We start from the raw sequence: 27,102 nt of genomic DNA, 5'->3' as shown, positions 1-27,102 counted from the left end.
ATGAAGGTCCCCCCATACCCCCTCCCACTCCCCCCCCCCCCAAAAAAAAAAAAAAAAATACAGGGAGAGGAAGTTATTCGTACCCCCTCACAGGCCATTCCACCTTGCCCAAAGCACCAGGCACAGCCATATTTCATCGCTGGCCATTCACAGGGGTGGAGACCTGTTATTTTGGTCTATTTCTCCTCTTTGGTTGGATGTGCGGAGGGTAGCAGAGGCAAGTTCGTTGGTAAGGGAGCAGGAAATTACCCCTATTTAGACCTAACTGCTCCCGTATCCCGCTCGCCACCCCTGGGCTTGGGTGATAAGTGAGTCGCACCCATTCAACAAAACAAATTCTGCTGTGTGATTTGTCTTCTTTTTGTTCCTTTTTTTCTCCTAAACTGAAAGTGGTGCGTTATCTTTGGATGTGATGTCACTCAGCACTCAGCTTACTCTTCACACTTCAGGACAGGGGGATGTAACTCCACCCCAGCTTACTTGCGGATTAACCCATCTTCATTTTTTTTTTCTGACCCAAGCATCTCTTTCAGTCGTAGAATATAATAATTAGACCTGAATTATGCAATAAGAGTCTATTATGGCTGTGGTAAATCATGAAATTACACATGTTACTCAGCAGGTAGCTTTGAAATGTCTCAGTGTAATTTGGCTCTTTGCAAACCTACAGTAAAGCCAAAAGAAGGACCAGATAGAACAGCAGGGGGGGGGGGGGGGGGTTGGCAATGAACATCTGGAAGGTTCTGACAGTGATAAACTAATCAGAATGATTACTGTTGTCACAGTCAGTTTGCTCAGCAACAAACAATCATTAGGGGCAATTTACTAGCATGTCAAGTCCGGTAATGTATCTAATGTGTTTGACGAAGTTGATGACACGTGCCGAAGAAAAGTTGATTTCACTGGAGGGTACAGTATGCAAAGACGATTATGGTATTCAGATTTCTTTTGCACATTAATTCAGGGTTGTTAGAATAACAGATAAAGGGAAAACATGATCATTATTAATCCATAGAAGATGAGTCCCGAATATACTCGGGCAGGTGTCTGTGGAAATGCGTGTTGTAGCAAAATCAGTCCATCCTCATCGGGTTTAGTTTGAAAGATAGATTTTTCAGGTGCACAAAGGAAAATTGAAAGTGATTGGTTATGCCAATAATATTTTTCTCTAATTTTATTTTTTATTTCTTTGAATCTTCTTACCATCTGATATGTTTGTTCCACACAAAAAAGTAGGTTTGACATGAACTTTCTCAGTGACCTGATGAGAACTGAATCGCATATGCTTGAAGTTTGAGCGTTTGAACAATAGTTAAAGACAGCATGTATGTTATTTTTGATGCAATGTCCCACCTTAAATGAATTGCAACTTTCTGTGAACCTAATGCCCATGTCCTCAGCACTTTTAGTGTAAATATGTGAGTTATCATGGAAACAGAGAGGTACAGAAGATGAATTTTAGATTGAATGTCTTGTCCAATACATTTCATAATTATTGTAACTTTCTTAGCAGGCAATAGGAATATCATTGTCTTGTTACTTTGCATTATATTGGTGAGTCACCATGGTTACAACAGGAAGGTGGGAAGAGCTAACCTCCATGGTTACAGAGATGCAGTACATGGACTAAGTTGAAGATGGTATACTGATGCTTCTTATATTGTCCATATAAAGGAAAGACAAGTCTTGATATATGACAGTGATTATTCATTGATTTGAATTTGGATTGCCTCAAATTGTCAACAAAGACAAAACTGCATACATACTCCACTTTGTATTTTGTATCCCAGTACAAGTGAGGACTTGCAAACTTTGTAGCATACTGGACCATATGTCTCACATACAGAAATATGTCCTCATTTGTAAGGTTGTTACTGGGGGATACACCTAACTGTCAATAGTATTAAAGGGATAATGTAGTATTGATCGAGGTGAGAATAAAGCGTTTCACTTTTTGTGAGATACTTAGAAACCACTTTAAGAAATATTAAAAAGCATACAACTCTAAGAGGAATGTTCTTAGATGAGTGTTTATTTCATGAAATTAAAAACAAAGTAAAACAAAGCGACCCTAATTAAGGTGGGTCCCACCTTTTAATAAGATTGCTTTGTTTTTGACATCTCAGCCACTTCAAAACAAATTTCAAACAAATGAATTCCTCTTAGAATTATATGCTCTTTCATATTTTTATATTACAGAGGTTTCTCATTATCTTAGAAAATTCATCACAAAAAACATTGGAAACATCATGCCCCATCTCAGTTGAAACTATCATGCCTTTAATATTTGCTCTTACAATCATGCTGAAAGAATCCTTTGTCTCCAGGATGTACAACTCTAAGTGTATGAAAGTCCTATGTGTTGGCGTGTGTGTGTGCTGGGGGCAAGCTTTTTGGGAAAGAAGAGTTTACACCGATGACATTTGTGGGGCAAGAATCACTCCGCTCATTAGCTGCTCATCCCAGCTTGAGTAGCGACCACGAAGTATGCCCATGTCTCTTTTTTAACGAGCTATTAACCTAGAGAATTCTTGGTTGGTTGGGGTTTTCCGAGTAACATAAACAATGGTATGGTTAAAATGATAGATAGTTTTAAGACTGACATGATGCATACCTTTAAAATATCCATTGATGGTAGCAAGCTGCATGCAACTACTTAGCCTTTGGACAAGACCCGCATTGCTATTTTTTTTTTCATGATGTCATCTTCGAACAAACAGAACAGACCTGCAGCAAGTGCTATGCCAATCATACTTCAGCCACATATGAAATGCAAGTTGAAAGTACAGTGAGAATTGTTCTCTCATATGACATCTGGATGCATGCTGATTCTTTGCATAATCCTTTGCATAATCCCAAAGTTTCCATGATCAACCACTACTGTAGAAGTGGAAATTTTCGCGGTGTTAACATTTTCGCGCATTTCGCACAAGCCAGAACTAGCGCGAAAATAAAAGCAGGCAAATATTTTGCTTGCCATATGTTCAAGTAGTTGATGTCTTGATTCCGCGGAATTAAAGACACGCGAAACTCTTCTTACCCCGCCGATCGCGAAAAATTAGTAGCGCGAAAATATCCACTTTTACAGTAATCTGAAAAGAGCAATATTTAGAATGATTTATTTGGAGACACTCTGAAGAATTTGAGACCAAAATGAGTTTGCTCCATTTTTGCCAGGTTGAGATATTTGTTATCAAAGCTGTTAAAAAGAAAAGAAAATACTGAGAATATATGGGATATTTTTAATCATAGCTTCAAGAAAATTCCCTGTTATGTTGCAAGTTAGGAATGACTGGAAAGGTTTTATTTTGCTTTATTTGATGATAAACTTACTTTAAAATGTTTAAAAATTGTGCTTAGCCCATTTTGTGATCAAACTTTTCAATTGTTTCCAATACTCATGTAACTTTGTTGAATAACTATAAAGCAACATTGTAATCACTCAGTGTTGATTAACTTTAATCTCCCGCTAAAATCTGTCACAGCCTTGAACATTGCAAGTTGCACCATCACAACACTGACTGCATTAGTGGAATGGTGCACTTTAGAATGAGAGCAGACCTCAACAATTCCAGGCATCAATGATGGGGGGGGGGGGGGGGGGAGGGTCTGGATGGCAAAGACTACGCGCTGTTATCACATGCATTAGTGGGCTAATTATTTATTTCTTCAAGAAAAGTAGAGCCAGAGCGATCACAATCCTCATTAGCAGCGTGACTGCAGAACCACAAATAAGCAGGCCCCAGCAGTAGCCTTGGACTTGGAGCAAAGATCGTTGCACAGAGCCGAAATAGATGCACTCCCATGTCACTCCCTCATTTGACCCAATACCAAGCTTGTTTTACAGACACCATAATAGATGTCTGTGTGTGACAATGTTTAAAGTTAGTCTAGATATCTTGTATTATGTGCAAAACTTCATGGTACTGTAAAAAACATGAAACATCAAAAATCATGCAAGCATGAAACTCACAAATTTCATGAGGAGCTAAAAGATTCATGAAAGTAAAAAGCGCACTACAGTTTTTGTCTACGCAATACATTGAATTCCAGTGCCATGTTTGTAGCGAATGTTTCTGATTTTACAGTACCCTGCACCTAAAGGTATTTGATGATTACTGTAAAAAATATGTACTTGCAAAAAGGGATGGCATATGAATCTCTCTCTCTCTTTTGTTTTGCTCTGTTTTTTATTGTTTTACTGTCTGTCTGTCTTTTGTTCAAAAGAGGGAGGAGAGAGAGAGAGTAGGGGATGGGAGGTTGTGTTGGAGCAGTGGGGCAGAAAATTATCTTGACGCCTCTCTATTCACAGCATAGAGCTTCACTGAATGCCATTGGATATGTTACTGCATTAGGGATAGTACAGTTTTGGTTGAGAAGGGGCTTCAGGTTTCCAACATTTTTTATGGTAATTTTTTTTAGATAATGAGAAACTGGTAATAAAGTATGAAAGAGCATATAATTCTTAGAGGAATTCAGAGTTTATTTGATGAAAATTAGTTTTGAAATTCCTGAGATATCCAAAACAAAGCAATCTTTATAAAAGGTGGGTCCCACATTTTATTGTAGGATCGATTTGTTTTACTTTGTTTTTGGATATCTCAGCCATTTCAAATCCGATTTTCATCACATAAAGTTTGTATTCCTCTTCGAATTGTATGCCCTTTAACATTTTATTAAGTGGTCTCTAGGTATCTCGCAAAGACTTAAAAAGCTGAATCCTCACCTCAACCAATACTGTACCATCCCTTTAAAGGCTAATGAAGTTCCTTACAGCATCTCACATTTGTCAAACTACCCAAGCGTAGAGGGTTGCTTCTAAAATCTGAGGTTCAACAATTTTTTTTTTCACCATTTCAAACATTTACAGTTTCTTTTCTTTCTTCTTTTTGAAGGAAGAATTTTATTTAACCAAGTCTTAACATTACTTTTGCAATCAGTCCAGTGTGGCACCCTTGAATTATTCCAAAGGTGCTGGCTGAAATGAAACCTGATTACCCATAAATGCCATAATGTCACAAGTTTATGTTGCATTTGTTATTGCAGTATGTCAGTGGGCCCTGGTCTGCATGCTTACTCTTCTGTTGAAATTTCACTGAAATAAAAATGTTTTGATTTAAATGGGAAAAAAATGTGCATGGATGAATAAAAAAGTGAAACAAGCCAGACATCTTGTCATAACCGAAGATTTGTGGAGCCAAGTTTGACTTCATACATCCTTTTGTTAGTCTCCTCTTAAAGGCTTTGATGAAAATTTACCTTAAACTGTCAGTGGTGGATGAAAAGTGCTGAGTGGCTCGACCCTGAATTTGGCACACTATATTATAGATGGTCACTATGAAAAGTAAATTTAGGTCAAACTTTGACCTAAGTAGGAGTCTAGTCTCTCATCTGCTACAAATTAAGAAGTTGATATTTTTGGAGAAGGGGTATTGCTACAGCTGTGTCTTATTCCACTGTTCCATTCATCACAGGGCTTAGCTATTTTCCTTTTGACAAATTTGACTGCTATTTGCACATAAGATAATATTAACAAACAAAAACAGAAAAAACTGACCAGAAATGAATATAATTCATTAAGATAATAAGATATTAAGATAAACAAGATGATCATAAGATAAACTTTTAACACAAGATGATATTAGATAAACAAGATGATAATAAGATAAACTTTTAACACAAGATAATATTAATATAAACTTTTAGCCGTGAAAGTCCTTGAAGGCTTGGAAGTAGATCATGTCTAATCAGTTTTCTTTCCTCAATTATGACAATTTGTGATGCTCATATATCAATGTGAGATGGCAATCAACTAGGTAAAACTTACTTTCCACAGTACGCAGAAGGATGTGTACCTGAAGTATAAATTATTGTTGCAATATTTTTGCTTTGTTTCAATATAGAACTTTCACTGGCATGGGAAAAAAAATTTATTCATTTGTTGTGTGGTTTTTAACATGAATTCAAAAAGCCAAAACAGCTGGTATAGTAAGTACAAGCAGGAAGTAACACATTTTCAAAAGCCATAACTCCATTTAGTAAACATACATGCTTTCTGCAGATTTTGCAGTAAGGGTCATAGGAATGAAAGGGTTAATGCATCATCACCATGGTTACGGGACCTGCCTCACAGGATGCAGGATGACCCCTGGTCTCCTCCAAAGTTCACCCACTTCCTGTCCTCCTTGGGCCCTTCAAGGAATCATATCCCGAGGAATGACCACCAAGATTCCACGCAGAGAGAAAGAGAGAGAGAGAGAGAGAGAGAGAGAGGAAATATTTAAACTCTTGTTTATTTGCTCAGCATACTTCCTTGGCCCAGAAGAGTTTTCATAGAGATTACACATGACATATAGAAGAAGTGCCTTGTCTTTGATTTTGAGGAGGAAGGACAGTTTCATAATGCTATGATATAAATGGTGGAGGTCAATATTCTGGTGTCTTACTGGAGGCATGGGAAATGGCCACAGCAAGTTTTGACACTGACTTGCTTATCTAGGGTTTACTCTTTAGGTGATCATGATTATTATTACTTTTTTAAATGAGAGATAATCTTTGCTTATGCTTAGTTTTCAATTTGTAAAGCATTGATATTGAAAGGATAATCATAATGCAAAAAAAAACAGAATCATAGGTGGTTAAAATGAAGCTTGATGATGATGATGACAACGATGATGATGATGATGATGATGATGATGATGATGGTGATGGTGATGGTGATGATGGTTATGATGATGATGAATAGGAGTTAAAAGGAGAAGGGGAAGGAAGGGGAGACAATAATGATAAAGATAGATGACAGATTACAGGAAGTTATATCAAAAGTGGGCAGATATCACAATCAGCTTATTTGTGTGGCTATCAGGAGAAGTTTCAAATACGTGACAATGAAAAGGTTTCAAAAGTTTTGAGAGAGAATCAAGTGAATGCAAGTATGTTTTTTTCCCCAGTCTGTGTACACTTTTTGGTGTAGGCTCTGTATTAAATTTTGTCTGCAATACTTTTTTTTTTTAAATCCATGATGGTTATCTTGTCCTCTGGTGAAAACAGTGGTAGTTATTAGTTGTCATTGGGCATGATCAGACTGGCAAAAGTCTTTGCGATCTTCTGTTGTCCAGTCACACTGGGAAAAGATTGTGAAGTTTGGTGGGGGTGACACAGGGGGAAATGTCCCTAGTTGGAGTGGGGAAGTTTCGCCAAGAAGTTTTGCAGGAAGTTTTGCAGGAAGTTATGAGGTCACACTAGCAAAACTGAGAGATCTTCAAGATCATGATTTTAAACTTCTCAATCTGCACCTAGGGAGAGACAATGTAGTTTTCACAGGGGAACATTTCTAGGAGCCCATTAAGTGTAACATACAGAATAAATACATAAAATATGTCTATCGATGAATAGTTCATAGTAACTTTATAGAATTTCAATGTATTCAAGAAACATGATTTCAGTCAGATCACTGGACTAAATCCTTGAAAGATTGTTAGGTATGAAAAATCGCATTAATAGGAAATTGTGAGTCTCCTGTTTGTTTGAAGTAAAAACTAATGAAGCTTTCATATGACAATAACTGTGGATATAGCACATAGTTCAATAGTTAGTCATTTCAGTGGAAGACAAGAGACTGTGTTGAATGAACTAGCTTTGAGGTATGCACTCTTAAACTGACCCAAGGTATAGTGAAAGGTTTTCAGGCTAGCTTTTCCTTTTCTTCTTGTGCTGTACTTTGGAAAACTGGGTTGTTTGTTTTTCTCCAGGCTGTAGTTTTTGCAGTCAAAATATTGTGGTGAAACATCCAGAAAATAAGACATGAAGCTGAGTGATAGCCACTGCAAAAAGGGAAGGTTCTTTTTTGAAGACTTCCTTTCTTCTTCTATTTCTTCTTTGGGTGTGTGTATGTGGGGGGGGGGGGACATGTATCATTTCATCAAATGCATTTAAGAGTCCATTGCTTTGTCTTTTAGAAAACCCTTTTGAAGAGTATAATGTAACCTTTCTTAAAGGACAAGTTCACCTTCATAAACATAAGGATTGAGAGAATGCAACAATATTAGTAGAACACATCAGTGAAAGTTTGAGGAAAATTGGACAATCGATGCAAAAGTTATGAATTTTTAAAATGTTTGTGTTGGAACCGCTGGATGAGGAGACTACTACAGCTTGTGAGTCATATGCGTACAACAGTATAAAGAAAATGTATAGAAAATTCAACATATTTTCACTTTTTACGCATAATAAAAGACCACTTGACTTGTCTCTTTCTAAAGGCAGGGGTAATAATATTACCCATAGCATTTGTCGGTAACGAGTCGGGGGAATGTGTACTTTTTTCAAAAGATGAAATTTTGTGAAATTCTCTTTATATTTTCCTTATATTGTTGTACGCATGAGACATATAAGTTATTCACACACTTCACTAGTCTTCTCATCCAGCGGTTACTGCACAAAAACTTCAAAAATTCATAACTTTTGAACGGATTGTCCGATTTTCCTCAAACTTTCACTGATGTGTTCTACTAATATTGCTACATTCTCTCAATCCTTATGTTTATGAAGGTGAACTTATCCTTTAACATTTAATTGTGGTTCAGATCGAGAGGCACAGGAAGTATGAGCTGGATAGAACAAGCAGACAATTCTAAACTATTTGTCAACTTTGTCAATTATCAATCAGTTTTCTGATGTATTAATAGTCTTACAGTGATGGTAATGATAATGACAAAAATACCACAGAAATGATGAAGATGCTAGTAATAATAATGATATAGGTAAAAGATAACAGTTTCTGATTAAATGTTCAAAATAGATGGATCCTTTACTTGTCTTTACATATAGTTCGAGAGAGAAATTGTTAATTCCCACAAAAAACATACTAGAAAAATCTTACATTTTGTAATTATATGTGTTCATATAGGTGTCGTATGAGTGTCAGAAGGCTTCATTTTCTTATAATTATAAACACTTTTACTAATATAAGAAACAACTTATTCAAAATGGTGGTATTCTTATGACTTTCCTTAAACTAATGTAAGTGCATAGTATGGTAGTAGAATTGAGACACTGGAGGAAAATAAACACTGTAATGATTTGATTAATGAATGGAATTGATTGCTTTCAGGAAAAGGGATTTGTTTTAATTGCAAATTTGATTTTTGACCTGCTACAGGTACCAAGTTCTTGTATATTGTTCTCATAGAAGTAAGGGCAGTTTGATCTCAACAGAACACAATGATAGATTTTTGTATTCCCTCTTCCCCTTTTTTGCATCTTTGAATCATACCACCAGCTCACTCATCACCAAACGCAGAGATTTATAAGTGGACTCAACAACTTAAAAAAGATGAACGTTGCCCAGGCAGTGCTCATCTCATCCCCCGTCTGCCAAATATTTCTGGTGCCTTCCCAGGACGGATGTAAACATGAATAGAAAACAAATCAAAAAGTGGACAATCTCTCCATCATCCGCCCTTTTCATAATTTTTTCCCCCCCCCCCAAAACTGCGACTAGTTGAAAGGTTGATAGTCGGCAAACAAACAGGGCTCAAGCTCTCTCTTCAAGTTTACGGCTATGTCAAAATAATTCATCACAAAATCACGTTCAAGAGGGCTGGGGGTTTTGAAATATTTTGAGCAAATGAAGCTTTCTTTTTATGAAAAAAAAAAGTTTGGTAGTGAGTGTACATTGGGATGAGTCCTGCCTCTGTCATCCTTTGTTCTTTGAACAAATCTGAGGATGTAAATTATTACTTAAAAGATGGAACAGGTCAAGTGTGAAATGTATAAACATCATAAGAGTCATTAAACAGGAGAGTGAATACTGATAGCTTGATATATCATAAGAACTATCCACTAAATTCTCATTGTTATCCAAGCTGTGGCCAAAAGAGTTATGGAGTGTTCCCTTATCAGGCGATCACAATTCTTTAATAGCACACCATCTAGTTGTGGCCCAAACTTGTCCAATTGTAATCAACAGTTACAAACTATTTCTTGCTAGTGGTGGAAAAGAAGGGGGAAGAGGGAGTGTGCATTATTTAAGACCTTCTAATTCTATAGTTATAATGGCAAAAGGAAAAAAACACAAAAATTTTCAAAAAAAATGTATTATAGCAACAAGACTCCATCTTTGTGGAGCTGTAGCTGCTAGAAATATTGAGGATAGAAAGTATGCTGAATCCAATTTCAACAAGATAATCAGGGTGATGGAAATTTTCTCATTGTAAGGAAATCTCATTAGGAATGGATGACTTAATAAGGGAAACGATGACAATTTTTGCAGGTAAAGTCTCCCCCTTCCAACCAGATCTTCTTGTATCCATGTTCGCTGAAGCTAGGTTTGTCTGTATCACCATTCTGAGTATGCTGTCTGTGCTGGAGTGTACGTATGTGTGCACAAGAAAGTGCCCACCCCTCCTGAGGAGAAACCCGTGATCACTAGTTTCCATAGAAACATATGCTGACTTTGTACTAGATGACCAGGGAACTTTAAAAGGGTCTCTCTCACCCTCCTCATCAGAAATATCCACTTTTTCGGTTTTTAACCTCTGCTGGATTAACCTCCACTAATTAATTTGTTATTCATGTTGTCAGTTCATGGAAGTTCACTGAGGGACAGAAGAAGTGATATCAATATGACAAAGGGGTTTGGTTCCATATAAATCAAGTTTGCTAAGGTGTTTGTATGTATTTCTGTTGTTGTGTTCTGTTGGTCTGTCAGTGCTCTGCTAGATTTGTTTTCATGCTTTGTCTCATGTTTCTTCTGCTTGGTTCAAACAACTCTGGGAAATCATAAAGAACAGAATTTACAAGCTTTTTGTCTTGTCTAGACAAATATTTTGTCAAGCAAATGCAATGACCTCTTATAAACTGTACTGGTGAGTCTGTGCATAGCACTTATTGCCTCTTGGTAGCCAGGGGAAAGATATATGGCTGCCCAGCACGGCAAAAAACTGATTTGGATTATGACTACGTTTGTCAATTGGTAGATGAAATATCCACTGTCGCATGTCACGTTGCGTGCATAATTCATCTCTCCTGCAGATGTTATTTCAGGTTTAAGTGTGTGAATGTCTGCATGATAAATCTCTCAGAAATTTTCTGCTCGAGTAGATTTTTGCCAAGCCCAGTTAACTTTATGATAGAAGCGTGGAGATGTATCATATCATGTTTCCCTTTCTTCACTATGTGACTCTCAGGTTTCAAACCACCTCATCTCCTTCTTCCATCAGAAAAAAGCAGGATAACTTTGGGGAGGGAATGAAATCTATATGACTTGGAAATTTGACCAGATCATCATCATCAGGATTGTCATGTAAATCATTCAAATCTCGTAGGACACTGATAACAAGCTACAGGAAAAACAAATTGTCATTATGATGGAATTGTATTCACGTGATTACCACTTGATACATATGTTATCACATTATTAACCAGAAGTTCATCCTTGCCAAAATGAAGGTCATTGATAGATGCCCCATAATGTTTAACATTTTATGTTAGGCAAGGTTCCAATATTGAACAAAAAAGGCTTGATAAACATATCATGAACATATATATTATCTTTGATTTATGACTTCACAAGACATAATATGAGACAATTTTGGGGGGTAAACCAAATTCAAATTGTGCATAGTGCTCAAAAGAGTATCAAAAAATCTTTTTAATTTCTTTGGTTTGTTTTTGTCATACTGGGACTTTGAAGGCAATTGAATGTCTTTGTATAAAACATATGATAGGCATCAAATTCCTGCTTCTTAGCCATCTACTCGTGCAAGTTGTATGTGAAATGGGAGATTTGTTGATGTTAGAGGATGGATGCATAAAAGCATTTCATTGCACAAGCAGAGCTTAAAGTGCAATAAAGCAATTTGCTGCCTACTTACTACCATATAAGGTGACCTAAAGATCATTTGCTAATGAGGCACATCAGATGCCAGCCTTTATGACAAGTATTGACGTGTTTATAACCATGTTTTTCAGTTTACTTCTGCCATGTAGTCCATACAATTCAGTTTTGTATGTTACTACAATATATTTGGAGTTTATTGTGTCAGTAGTAACCAAGGAAATCATATTCTTATGACATATAAAGGTATTAACAATGATTAGGAATGACAATATTGTATGTGATTAGAATATGTTTGTATATTATGCTTGATATATCTTATGAGATATGATGATTAATGTTGACATGGGTCACAAATTTTTAGAGTTGGGGAATAGATCATAAATTCGTTCATTCATTTATTCATTCATTCATTCATTCATTCATTCAAGACATTAGAGAGAGGGATCATACTATCGAGGACTGTCACACCCTGACAAAAACGGTACTATATGAATTTTTAGGGGGTTATTGTGGCAATGTCACTATGATGTTTTCATATTTGTCCATTTGATATACTTAAATGATGTAAGCACAAAAAGATATCAAAAGAAACATTTGTCAAAGGAGATAATATTGCAACCATCAGATGAATGACTTGTATGTCTCTGTAGATAGATGTTCACATACCCCAAATAATCAATCCTGCTAGTTCAAGCCCTTCTGGAGGATGTAACCTGTGTTTATTTTGTCTAGGCTTGCTGCTAGTAGAGTCTTTAGGAAGGTCAGGTCTTACAGATTTATTAACTAGTGCTAAGTGGTGTGCAAGAGTTCCTGGGTAGCACGTTTAATGACCCCAGTGTGAGCTCCGAGTTTTGAGAATTTGTCACGCACTGATGAAAATTATGACTTGTGTGACATGGTTGAGGGTTACTAAATCTTGAGCAAGAATCCTCCTAAGAGGGCTGTGATCGGTTACTGGTCACATGATACTGTGTGAGTTGGTAGTCCATGCCCAGACACTCTGTTCAAATGATGTAGAGATGTGGTCATCACTTGTTTGTTCTGCATCAATCATCTTTCCAGCTTGTTTGCAACTCGAATCATCTCCTTTTCCTGCATCCATCAATGTAGTAAGAGTCAAAGTGAGAGCTCTCCATGGTACTGTGGATAAGACTCTGAACCCCCAGGCCAGTAGGTCCTCAGTTCTATTCCTGCCCTGAATTCTTAGACAAGGTTATTTCCCCATGATCAATGATATCCCTCTTCACTCCGGAGTGAAAATGAGTAGCCAGTAATGCTGGGGTGATGACATTCCTTGGGTCCCATGGAAGATATGTGGTAACAGTAAATGGGCTTCTCTGGGCAGTGAAGGAGAATGCACTACACTCCTCATTACTGCTAAACCTATACTTCCTGAACTTGCCTCCCCCCCCCCCCCCCCCCCCAAAAAAAAAAAAAAAAAAAAAATTGAAGATGTTTCAAGAGCAAAAGATGTCTATTCCAGCCATTAGAGAAGACAGTTGTCCAGGATCAGGGAGAACTGTCAACTTGGATGACACCACATCAGAACCCTTCATGAGAGGCAGCATATAAATCAAGATTTGGCTTGGTAAATGCATCTCTTTAACAATGAAAATGGCACCTGCGGATTCTGCGCAAGGTGTCCAGCTGTCTGAATAGGAATAGTAAGAGACTGACACAACTATGAGGCCAAAATCTATGTCTACTTTAGTTCTCATATGAGAGATACTCTTCTCAACAGTTGATACAGCCCTGACATTTACATGGAAGGGGATCTCCAGCAACAGATGAACAGGATGGGTAATTCCTTTCAGGAGTTTGGGCAAATATCAGCACAAAGACAACACTTTCATTGGTCTGGATGTTCTTGCAACCCCATCAATCAGCATTTACAGCAAAGGAGCTCAGGATCACTAAATCGCGCTTCATTTACCGATGTCCAAGAATTGCCAGCAACCTGTGGCTTGATGCAGGAACCTCTGAATGCCCTGACAAACCTCTGCCTTTGTGGCAAGGCTGAGCAGGAGAGTAAGAGGCAACATCCATGTAATGGTGAAAACCCTGCTTAATGTGTACCAGGCATATATCCTCAATACCCTGCGGTAATGTGACAAGTCCTGGACCCTGAGTGCATTCACAGTAACCTTCTGTACGGTTAGGCTGGCTATGGGATTGCCCAGTTGGTTGCACGCAGAATGTCTCCAAGAACTGTTCTTGAAAGATGTTAATACTTTCAATTAGAACACAAAGCATACAGACTTTGACCCTAAAATTGCTCTGATTCCACCATAGATGTTGATGCTGAGCTGTGTGTGATGAAATCAGGAAAGGTGAGGATTTAAGATGGAAAACCTTCAGCTGGAGGATCTGAGTTAGCAGAGATGAAGGAGACAGCAGAATTATACCTCTTTTAGAGTCCCCCAAATCAAGGCAAAACATTCGAGAGATGTTCCATGTTCACAAGAGACGTTCTGAGAGAGATGTTTTGTGTTCAAAAGAGTTGTTCCATATTCAGCCAAGACGATTGGGACTCTCAAAGGGTCATGGCACAAAGTGTCTCAGTGAGTCTGGGATGACTCTGAGGTAAAGATCGCTCTAGACAACCTAGCGCAAGTCTAGTGCACAACCTCCAGAGTTGTGCTAGACTCGTGCTAGATGAGGGACTCTGAACAGTCTCTCAAGTGAACATGCCATGCACTTCCAGTAACTAATACTGTGTACGGTAGAGTGGGCATATGTGCACAGAAGAAACTGCCACCTCTCTCGAGGATGCTCTCGTGCCCACTGGTTTCCATAGAAACACATGCTGACCTTGTGCTGGACAAGCAGTTGACTCTGAACAGGAATGCAACTCTCAGTTCTATATGTCCTTTTATCTATATCTTTCCCTCTCTCCCTGTCTCTCTCTCTCGCTCACTCTCACCCACTGTGGTATCCAGACAACATGAATATCATTTTTGGCCTTTTGTAGCCACCTGTATTTCCATCTTGCTGGGATGGTTCATTTTACATGAGCTGAAGTCTCAGCTCAGCATGGTGACTGAATTCCTTCCACTATTAGTGCTTTTTCAAACAACACCCTATTTTGCAGAGGGAGAGAGAAAAGAATGAAGACTGAGGCAAGGAATAGAAAAGAAAATCTCTGGGAGATGGCCCCTGTGGAAATCTTTAACTGGGAGAGAATGGCTACAGTTTCAGACTCCTGGTGTTCCCTATCGTGCTGCGTGTGTTCTGGCCACAGCTGCATTGCTGGGAGGCAAAGGAATATTAACACAATTTTTGGCTTTCAGTTTACCAGTTACTAACAGGTAGTTTACAACTCTCTGCACAAGGGTTTCAGGTCTTTTTTTTTTCAGCGCCACCGAATTAAGTTTTTAAGATGAGATTGCAGCATGATATTAACAGTATTGTGTATGTTGCTGAGTATAGACCCATCTTAGCTTTCCAGTTTAGCAGTCGGATGTGCAAATGTTCCTGAAATGTCTGTTAACTTATGGAAGAAACCTTATAAGCAATCAAACAGATTTAGAGAGAGAAAGAGAGTGCTGAGGACAGCTTGAGCTGAAAACCTTCATTGTATTGTTAGTAGGTAAACCCTATAACTACATGAGTCACCCTCTAAAAAGATCTAACAAATTTTCTCAGAATTAACCCATTGCACTTTGGACTTCTTTGTTTTTCATGTTTAATTACAGCATGTCCCTCTACTTAATTAAGTATAGAATAAGTCCTTTTATTGGCTGGCAAATTCTTAAATCTTGTTCTCGTGTGTTCTCAAAATATTAGTAGCTGATTACATTTCTTACCACTCTTCCACTGGCACTTTTTAGATATATGACAATTTTCATCATTTGAATATTATCAAAATATTTTTGTAATTTTTTAATCTTGTACACAGCGCAAAGAAGAATAATTCACAATTGGTTGCTTTGTCAAGATTACATAGTGTGCGAGGGAAAGATGCTTTATTAGCAAGGAGCTGGCTGCAATTTGTAAGGCAGCCAGGATCGCGCTCTCTTGGCTCTCGCTCTGGGTGGGCGTTCTAGCCCTGGCCTGCTGGAGGCATGCTGCCATCTAGAGGTTTTACATGATTAGTGGCATATAAACACCTTTGGTCTCCTCCCCAGAGAACTGGTGCGAGCCAGGAGTGCTCAGCGCTGTGTCAAAATGTCTTCAGGGCAGGTAAACCATCTCTGGTCTCATTTGCATCGACCCCTTCTCTGGTGGTTTTAGAAAACTTGTCCTCCCTCTGGGGACTTGGAGCTGACTGAGAGCCCCAGACACTCTGTTCACATCAATACTTTAAGACAGATTAGAAACACTGATTTTTTTTTTCTTGCATGGTAGTGACATGCCACATTTACAATATCTGCAAGGTTAGCTGAGCAGGATAGTCATAGTTTATGGCTGTAAGTTGAAGAGAGAGAGAGAAAAAAAAGATGAGTGCATGGAATCTTTACTTCTGAGAATGTGCGCAATTTCACATTTGAGTAAGTGTGAAATGGACATTTCAGAAGTGAACTTGACAATATTGATCAAGTCTCTCAAGACCAGCATCCCAACATGCCATTGACATCGCATGGACACAAAATACCAGTGTAAATGGCAGAGCTAATCGCTTGAGGCTGTCAAATTCGTAGCATTAAAGGCCTCCTTTTGCCATGTGTCTTTGTTTTGTATATATAGGAGAAGTAATTGCAACTTTGATTGCGTATATTTGTGATAAACAGGACAGTGAACCTTAGTATCATGATCGTCAGTGACATATTCTTGATCTATTTATGACATGGACAGTTATTTCAAACATCAGTAAACACATCTGTTTTATAGAGACTTCTGCAACACTTATAAAGCCAGTTCTTTCACCCAGAGCAGCGAGAGTGATGGCCTGCCCTCTAGTGTCAGGTTTCAGTAAGAGAAAGAGAGTTGTGCCGTCAGTAAGTGGTTGCTAACTTGTGAGAGTTGTGTTGAGCCATCATATCACTCATGTGCATTTAATCAAGCCTGATCAAGACTCTTGTCTTTTTTTGTGTGTGTCTCAAGTACGGCCCTGGAAATGTTCTCAGCTGACCCAAGCCCTGACCTCATATAACCTTTGACCTCACAGAGACCAAACCCCCAGGCTGGATTCCCTTGGGCTACGAGGCAAATGATTAAGCACATCAGCCCAGCTATCTGATTGTTAGGGTCTGATATCCAAGTTTAACTTGCAAAGCTGAGTAATGTGACTCTGAAATGAACTGCCATGACACCATTTCTACTCTGCTCAGTGTCAATTTATTGATCAGCATACATCACATCTGGCTACACATTGACTAATTGCTTCTAGAGTGAAAGTGTGTGACATAACTTGGAAGGAGCTGTTAAAGTGTAAGAATGCTGCTTTTGTAGCCATCAAATTGACATTAGATTTATTTCAATATTATATTTTGAAAGCAAATGATGGATATTTCATTGAAACAGACAGGTATGTGTGCCACTATGGTTTCATCATCCTGTTCGTTTCTTCGATTATTTTCCAGAAGGTTGTATGTTATACCATGTGAGATTATCTTTTTTTTTTCTAGTTATCATACCATCTCACATCAGAATTTATGTGCATTCATTCCTTGCAAAAGGCTGCTAATGTACATTGTATAACCTTGTTATCTCCTTTTTGTTTTATCCTCTCCAGGTCCCCCTGGCCCCCCTGGTCCTGCAGGACTTATGGGTCCCCCTGGGATTGAAGGGAACCCGGGACGCAAAGGCAAGCGGGGTAGATCAGGTATTGCATTTGCCAAAGCAAGCAAAAAAGCTGCATTTTTATCTTTTTTTTTCATCTTTTTTCATTTTTTTTTTGGTGCTTGTGTTCAATGTTTTAACAGCCATGTTTAATCCTCCAGGATTTGCCATAGTTCAGATGGAAGTGTTTCCCAGCATAACTTCTTATGTTTGCTGCCCTCACTTGTTTGAGGTAAGAGAGCTATGGTTAAACATTCGCAAGACTGCAGAAAGGCTCAAGAGTTTATCGGTCATATCTCAGCTGAGCAAAACTGTGCCATATGTATGTCGCATGGCACCCCTAGTTGCACTGTGCGGATTACAGCTCGTTGTAACTGATTACATCACAATTATGCCACAAGTATCATACTTTGTCATACCCTCTATGTATCTTTATGTTCCCTGCATGAAAAAAAAATTGCCCATGGACTCCAAGCAAAGGTAGAATATACATTATCTTGAATACCACCATGAAAATATCTGAGCTGCAATGCCACAGTACCGTTACATTAGTGTTTTAACTTGGCTCAGCAATGTATGCATTGTTTTGAAATGAGACACAGAAGGATGTAGTAGCTCTTATTTAATTGCTTCATATCTGTTTTTATCGAAAGCAAGGAAATGCCTGACAAAACAAAGCAGCACAAGCTTATGTATTGAGCACTTCCCAGCACCACTCACACTGTTAATTTTGTTAGCAACTACATATTACTACCAGCACAAGACTCCGTAATTGCTTATCACATAGACTAGATTTTCAGCACAAATTCAACTGTTTTGGTATGAGAGTGATGTTCCATTTTGACGGACTTTGTGAACACTTGGCATGAGAATGCTGACACAGAATGCACAAACTGCATATTCAGCAGAGTTAGAAAAGCTTAGAATGAGCAGTTGATTCACAGGAATCATGTCAATAAGGCCATACAATAAAGTGCTCTATTTCCTGGAAATTAGTCAAAGACAAAACCCTTGAATCCTTCAAAGCTGCACTTGAGTTTATTAAAATTATCTACTAACTTTCTACATGGTATGACATGACAACCAGCAACAGATGATATACTGCAGAAAATTCCAAGCTTTTAGAAGCGGGCTTGTGTTTTTGACATACCCTATAAGACATCACTTTCAAACTTAAAGTGCAAAGATGCAAATCTTAAACCAGACAACCTACTAGAAATCTCTGTGTACCGAATTGAAAAATGCTCACGTGAGATTCACAAGAACCACAAACAAGGATAGATAGTTAACACTTCAATAAAACATCATAAAATCCTAGGCATTTACTGGGTGTATGTGTGAAATGGTGTGTTTACAGCTTCCATTTTTAACCATATATCTGGCAGTGATCTTGTAGAAATATGACAGAATTTCTTTTATATAAACCTTCCTCAGGTAAAAATTTCTTGGATCTTTCTTGAAAAAAAAAAAACACCCATTATTTTCACTTCTGGTCGAGCTTTGTCAGAGCAAAATATTACTTGGGAAAAAGAAAGTCAGATTTTTCATCAATCATTTTCACAATATTCTGAATACATTTTTTGCCCTCGTTTTATATTACACCCACTGCTATTCTGTGGTCATTTGTGGCAAAAGAAAGGACAATTTTCTTTCTTTTTTTGTTGGCTATGTATACCACCACCTATGAAAAGGGGGTTATGTCTCCCTGAAGACAGAGTGAGTTTGGTTTGACAGGCGGGCTAGCTTTTAGCACAAATCCGCAGCAAATCCCCTCGACTTGTCGGAGGGGAAGATTCTCAAACTGGTGGCTGGGGAAGGATGCTCCTCCAGATGCCGCCCTGTTTACGCTGGGCATTTTCGGAGTGCCTCCAAAGGTCAGAGATTGACTGCATCCCAACTTGGGGCTGCCCGATTCAGACAGCAAATAGTTTTTTTGGAGAGATTTGAGAGTGAACGAAGAGCAAGGGAAAGAAGGATGAGAGTCTAGTGGAAAATGGAGAAGGAAGGACGGAAAGAGATACAGACCACTGAAGCACCAGATAGAATTGTGACGTGAAGTCGAGAAAAAGATGAACCAAGCACGACAATGAATGTGGATGTGAGTGTGAGTACCCCAAAGAGTTTTCAGAATGGGATGCTGGTAGTGACTTCAGAAGAAATGACATGCGTTTACAAAGAAACACACATGTTTATTGATTTTTTGTTAATGGAAGAAAGGATTTGTTTGATGGTCCCACTGAGAAAATTCAAAGGGTTTGGATAAAAAAAAAAATACACGAGGATACAGTGGACAAAAGTTCATCGCTCTTGACAATTGATACAAGCCCCAATATTTAAAGCTATCCTCCTGGTATCACAAATCACAGTGGTGGAGAGGAAGTGGGTAGAAGTTACTTCATTTTGGAGGTCAAAGGTGCCACTCCCTCTACCTCCAGGAAGACATTACACCCCATCCTTGTTTATTCCTAGTGCCAATACCATCTAGAAAACATCAAAATTTATCATTTTTGCTCCCCTACCTATCCACACATTATTGGAATGGGCAGCGTTTCACCTGTCTTGTGCCTTCATATGCTGTGGTTAGTCATTTTTTCTAAACAGTCAGTAATTTATGGTCAAAATGGCATAGCTACCTGTGATGAAACATGACATCGTCATCATTCATTTTGGTATGCCACGATATTTGAGGGAGGTTTTTACTTTAAATAGGGAGGAAAACATCCCATTGAAATTCTTTCTTGTGGTTGCACAAATGGTGGGGAGGGGGAGGGGGAAAATTTTTAAAAGTTTGTTGCTGTTGTTGTTGTTTTCTATTAAGGTACAAAGTATTCCCTGCAAATATACAAAGTATTGATGGTCTATTTCATGAATTTATCTGTATTGAATTGATTTTATTAGAATCACACTTCATTGTGGGAATTTCCATACTAGCCCAACAAACAATTGTCAGAAGAATAATGTCACCCATTTCTGTCATTTACAGTGTGTAATTCTCCACCCTCTGGTCAAAGTACTTCAGTGACAATGCATATCCCACTACATTTCAAAAAACCAGGAAGGGAAACCAGAAAGAAGCATGCCACAAGACAAAATATTTCTTCTCTTTTTAAGTTGGCTTTGAAGTTGCATGCAGTCAAACTAGGAAGAGAATAAGATATACATATAAACACAGTTGGTCAATTAAACATGTTTTATTAAACAGAAGATGCTCAAATTCAAAGCATTTACATTATCTTTACAATTTGGACAGGCGGTAGTTCCGGTATTAAATCATTGCATCTATGCAAATACCACATTACAATCTTTACAGCAGAATCACTTTAAAGGCATTGTTTACCATTGGGAGCAGTGATTTTGAAAATGTTCGAGTTATCACATTTGATGCATATGTGTAGGTCAGTTGTATTACAAAACATCCTACCATAAAAACATTTTGCAATAAAACCTTACATATAAGGAGATACCAATATCTTTCTCAATGAACCATAACTGTAGACGATTATTCTGGAAACATTTTTTTTTATTAACTAAATTGTTCACTTTTTGTTTATTTAACAATACTTAACCCGTTGAGGACAAGTCCTGAGTATACTCGGGCAAGTGTCTATGGGGCACGATGCGTGTTGTAGCAAAATCAAACCGTCCTCAACGGGTTAACATTGAATATACTGATCAACATTTTTATATTAGTTGTTTGTATCCCTAACTCACATTTTAGGAGTATTTTGAAGCACTAGAGCTAGGTTTTTGTTTCATCTGCAAATGGTAGATAATGCCTTTGATTTGGTTTTGTATTCCTAGCTTAGATGTCTGCAAGCAATATTAACTGGGACATGTTATAATTGGTTGCCTATAATGTAATATGATATATCTCTGATTTTATCTTTTATCTAAGTTAAAGACAAAATTGGTCAGATAACAGTTTAAATGATTTGATTGTGATATCTGTAATATCACAACTAATGTTTATTTATAAATGAGTTCTTTTCTTATGAGAATATTTTATGCTTTTACCAGTTTTATAGCTGAAATGATATAACTGCATTTATGTTTCTGTGACTGTAAGTCTACAAACTACTGTGGAAAATATGTTTGTCTGTGTGCAAGGATGCAGTTCATTGGATTTGAATATTAGAAATTGCTTTTGTGTTAACCCGTTGAGGACAGACTGATCTTGCTAAAACACGCATTTCCCATAGACACCTTCCCTAGTATACTCAGGACTCGTCCCCAACGGGTTAATCACAAAGACTTATTGTTATAGCATGATTTCTTTAATTTCTAATTGTCTTATGCACAAGTAAACCTAAATTTTAATGATGTTGTCAAAATCACTTCTTTGTAGGATAGGCCAAATATGAAATTCTACCCACTAAACTGAATCAGTCAATTTTGGTAATGATAATTTACTTGTTATTTGTTTTCATTCATCATCCTATTTCTTTTATGGACATTTTGTAAGTCAGATTATACTTACATTATCTTGCTTGATGTGTGTTTTGTCCCGTCGTGAATTGCTATGTTTTGTTCTCCAAGAAATTGATTTCATAAGATGCTAATGATTGTGCATAGTTCCTATAATCTGCTTATATGGCACAAGCTTTTATGGCCTTTAATAAAAGTTCCTTGAATGATTCAAATTTGAAAGATTCTGCCACATCTGGAATCCTGTAATTTGGTCCTTTAATTTGTTAGTTCCTATGTGAAATCAGGTATGATGTCATTAGTAGATTAATGTAGCTTATTTTAGAACAAATGTCATTATCTTACAAAATTCATTCTAGTGTCATCACGATTTCATCACGATTTGATGGCAGGTAAATCTGAAATGAGATTACAACTTATGAATACAATTTTTCATGACAAAACGCATTTGTTATTCTTATAATGGATGAGCCTGCAGAGGATGATTTGTGTGGATGGATTTTGATTTATAAACATATCAACAATAAGATCTGAGGTGCTTTATTCATTGCAGATGAAATATTAATAGCTATCATTAAATATCTTTGCCTTGTAAATGAAACAGATTACCCAAATGAATAGCCTGACCACTGCTGATTAATGGCAGTGAAAGACCACACCCGACTGTCATATTTTTGTTTCAGCTAATTTTCTTTCTTTTTTTAAGAATTGTAGACAATAGAATGCAACATATGTGCTGTTGAAATGTCTTGCACTCCCCAGTATCTTATCCAGTTGAACCATGTGTGATATTGGATTGTAGAATCTTGTTTTTTCCCTTGCCTTGTGAATAAAGTGCTAGTATAAATTGTGTATTGTAGCTCTTTATGGAATGCTATGATGTAGCTTGCACCTTACAAAGTCTGCAGCTATTATGAATACCTTGAATTGTAATTGCATTGCTTTTTTTTCTTTGCATCTTGTAAATGAAAAGCAAATGAAGCAATTTTATATGGCCCTGAATATATGTAGTTGTAACACTTCTGTTGCTGCATATCATATGTGCTTTGATCCTTCAATCAAATAAATTATGATATATATGGCTTTTCAAATTTTGATTGATAACTTTTACTTTATACACTTATACTCATGCTCTACCTGTGTTAACTTCGATATTTTTGTAGTTGTTTTTTTTTCCATTTTTAAGACAGTATACACATTGTTATTTCAGGAAGCCAACAGCAGTTACTTTACTGAAATGAAGTTATATTTGAACTGTATTGGCTGAATCACCAGAATCTTTGAACTTTTTTACTGACATTTTTGTAGCTCAAATTCTTGGTCAGAGGTTTTCTTTGATGATTTCATAGACAAAATCCCATATTGTTATCTATGAGACACCAGTAATTGTATATGTTGCATTTGCACATTATGTTACTCAGAATTATTATGCTTCCACCGTGCACCAAAATATTGCCATATTGATCACCAATTTATGTGCTGCTGCACTGGCATTTTATCAAATGCAATTGCAAATTATATGTATGCATATTTAATATCTAACATGTACTTATCTAATTTGAATATGTTACATAATTAGTAACCCTCATTTGTGAATTACCACAAGTGATCCTGATTAGGTAAAGATACATTTGACCCACAGTAACTAGTCATCCAAAACACAGCGCATTCTTATACTGTGTATGCTGAATATTTCGCCAGCTTTTTATGTTTGCAAGTTCTGCGAATCGGGTGGTATTCACGAATGTAAAAACACATGAAGATATTAACTCTGATCCCGACATGAATGTGAATACATTTCTCTATTCAGTAACTGTAATGCACTCCTCAACTGCAAATTTAACCACCCGCAAAATTGTTGGAAAGTACCGATTCACAAAAAAAAATGGACTCGCTAAGTATGTGGCATATACAGTGATTGAAAATGTGACATTAAAGACTTAGGACAACCTGAAGGTGATTTCAGCATTTCATGGATAATAATGGTAATATTTTCTTCCACATTAACCAAGTTTGTGGGATTCCTTGTGTATCTCTTGGCCATTACATTACTCTTTTCTGTGCAAAGGCAGATAGAATTTGTGGTGATTAAGATGTTTTGCAAAAGAGGGTTACTAGCTTTCTCCCAATACTTTGCAATGTTCGTTTGGTGTGATTAATCTGATATTTTTAGAGTTCTCACTGTTAATTTGTTTTCTTTTCCCTTTTATGTCTTGCTGTGTTTGCTTCTGGAATCAGGATTCCCAGTAAGTATTGCACCATCCTCTCAATTTAGAGAGCCAAATTATAAAATGTGCAATTTTGCATTGTTAAGATAAAGCATGATATCCAAAGTAGAAATTTACAATGATGGCAAAGTGAAGATGGTGGTAGTGTTGTCAGTTGCCTTTTCATTATCTGCAGTCAGTCAAATATGAGAATGAAGTGATTTTGTTGCTGATGTTGTTGTTTTGAAGAAAGATTGTAGTTGACAGAGATTTTCTTCTTTTGCTGTTACTCTCCAAAAATAAGATCAATCGGTATTAGTATTTACATCAGGTGCGAAAGAAAGAACCTTTTCTGAGGCCACTTTCCCCTTTTCACATTTTGTTCATAATATTACTGATCAACCATACAATCTTATTCTCAGAGAGTAACAGCAAAAAGGAAATTTGCTGTAGTCAGATATGTAGATGATATTTGAAGATCCAGTTGCAAAGCATTTGGACATCTAGAGCCAGACTGTGCAAGTGTTCACAAAGTGTTATCCTCAATCTGAATTCTTCCGGCACAGATAAGATAACTGAGTAAAATTCTCTCCAGTTTCAAGGATAACCTAGTAAAATTCTTACTTGATTCAAGCATAACTGAGAAAAATTCTCACTTGTTTCAAGTATAAATGAGTAAATTTTCACTTGATTCAAGAATAACTGAGTAAAATTCCCACTTGTTTCAAGGATGAACCTGAGTAAAATTCCCACTTGTTTCAAAGATAACTGAGTAAAATTCTCACTTTTTTTCATGGATAACCTTGTATAATTCTCACATGTTTCAAGTATAACCAAGTAAAATTCTCACTTGTGTAAAAGATAACTGAGTAAAATTCTCAGTTGATTCAAGGATAACTGAGTAAAATTCTCACTTGATTCAACGACAACTGAGTAAAATTCTCACTTGTTTCAAGGATAACTGAGTAAGATTCTCACTTGTGTCAAAGATAACTTAGTAAAATTCTCACGTGTATCAAAGATAACTGAGTAAAATTCTCACTTGATTCAAGGATAACTGAGTAAAATTCTCACTTGTGTAAAAGATAACTGAGTAAAATTCACAGTTGATTCACGGATAACTGAGTAAAATTCTCACTTGATTCAAGGATAACTGAGTAAAATTCTCACTTGTTTCAAGTATAACTGAGTAAAATTCTCACTTGTGTAAAAGATAACTTAGTAAAATTCTCACATGTATCAAAGATAACTGAGTAAAATTCTCACTTGATTCAAGGATAACTGAGTAAAATTCCCACTTGTTTCAAGGATAACTGAGTAAAATTCTCACTTGATTTCAGGATAATTGAGTAAAATTCTCACTTGTGTAAAAGATAACTGAGTAAAATTCACAGTTGATTCAAGGATAACTGAGTAAAATTCTCACTTGTTTCAAGGATAGCTGAGTAAAATTCTCACTTGTGTCAAAGATAACTTAGTAAAATTCTCACATGTATCAAAGATAACTGAGTAAAATTCTCACTTGATTCAAGGATAACTGAGTAAACTTCCCACTTGTTTCAAGGATAACTGAGTAAACTTCCCACTTGTTTCAAGGATAACTGAGTAATTTTCTCACTTAATTCAAGGATAACTGTGTAAAATTCTCACTTGTGTCAAAGATAACAGAGTAAAATTCTCACTTGATTCAAGTGAAATGATATCTTGCTAAAAGAAAACCAATAATGTTTTCTCTCTTTTATCATACTCGTCACTGCAACACTATGATAAAAGTTTCTTAGAAATTCATGATTTCATGGTTTTTGTTGTGTGTGTGTATGTGTATATGTATATGCATATTTTTACAAGGGTATGCAAGACAAGGAAACGGTTGTTTAAGTGGGCAACAGTGTATCTAGAGTTAACCCATGAACTATAGGATATCAGATGCGTCTGTACAAAGGTTACGGCAATTTCATGATGCGGTATAGAATGGGTTAAGCAATTAATCAGTGCTTCATTAAGATAACTTGTGTAGGGTACAGTGCTCCTCCCTGGTGTATATGTTTGATGAGTCTCAATCTGTATTCCCTCCTACAGGGCTCAGTTGGGTCACAGGGAGATCCTGGTATGCAGGGACCTATGGGACCCCAAGGAATCAAGGGTGATATGGTGGGTATTTTCTTGATATCTTGTGCAGAATGGTGCAGAAATACGGACATCAATTCATTCCCAGTCTTTTCAAGCTCTAGTATACACTAATCATATAAAATGGTATTCATTGACGGTACCTCCAAAACATTAATCACATGAAGTGGTATTCATTTTTACGGTACCTGCAATGTGGGTTTGCTGTACGATATTCAGGGCCAGATTTTTTTTTCATCACTATGCATGTAGGCCATGTAATTGTGAGCATAGTATATATATATTGCAAACTGGGATGTGAGACAATTTTGCAAGTGGGTGAATTTGCAGTAGAGAATCACCACGATGAGATTAAAAAGGAATATTGCTCTTTTTAGGAAAGAAGTTGGTGAATTCCAAATTACAAAAACAACAAATGGCACATTTGTGACATGTGAGGCAATCTGTATCGTTGTTAATTTGTGAATATCAGGTTGACTTGTGAAAATTGAAATGGTGAATTATGTTGTGTATTCAGTATTAACCCATTGAGGACGGTTTGATTTTGCTACAACACACATTTCCCGTAGACACCTGCCCGAGTATACTCAGGACTCGTCCTCAATGGGTTACCCTTTATTTATTTCTTATATAGGCAGAGTTCATAAATTGATAAAGGCTTGTGTATCATCCTAAATTCATGGCAGTCTTCCTTCAGTAGGATACAGTTGTCTAAAGATAGAAAAATACATGTACAAGTACAGACCAAACAATCAAAATCTTTATACACTCCCCTTGCAT

At 37.1% G+C, this 27,102-nt stretch overlaps 2 protein-coding genes across 2 annotated transcripts in view; both read left to right on the top strand.

The window, feature by feature from the left end:
* The window catches only part of LOC139726012 (uncharacterized), a 146,246-nt gene extending 126,797 nt beyond the window's left edge, over window positions 1-19,449 (top strand). The window contains exons 3-4 of the mRNA XM_071637092.1: window positions 17,517-17,638; window positions 19,279-19,449. Of these exons, the coding sequence (XP_071493193.1) occupies window positions 17,517-17,638; window positions 19,279-19,449 (293 nt within the window). The remainder of the gene's footprint in view (window positions 1-17,516; window positions 17,639-19,278) is intronic.
* A 4,670-nt stretch (window positions 19,450-24,119) lies between these two features.
* Window positions 24,120-27,102, top strand: part of LOC139726011 (uncharacterized) — a 49,401-nt gene continuing 46,418 nt past the window's right edge. Inside the window, exons 1-2 of the mRNA XM_071637091.1 lie at window positions 24,120-24,234; window positions 26,275-26,346. Coding sequence (XP_071493192.1) covers window positions 26,305-26,346 — 42 coding nt within the window. The 5' untranslated portion in view covers window positions 24,120-24,234; window positions 26,275-26,304. The remainder of the gene's footprint in view (window positions 24,235-26,274; window positions 26,347-27,102) is intronic.

This window comes from Diadema antillarum, unplaced genomic scaffold, assembly GCF_040938485.1.
Source record: "Diadema antillarum isolate AM-2024a unplaced genomic scaffold, OU_Dant_1.0 seq00000070_RagTag, whole genome shotgun sequence".
In the NCBI taxonomy this organism is placed as follows: Eukaryota; Metazoa; Echinodermata; class Echinoidea; order Diadematoida; family Diadematidae; genus Diadema; species Diadema antillarum.
Note: the sequence above shows the minus strand (reverse complement) of the source record. Positions and strands in the feature narration are given on the sequence as shown.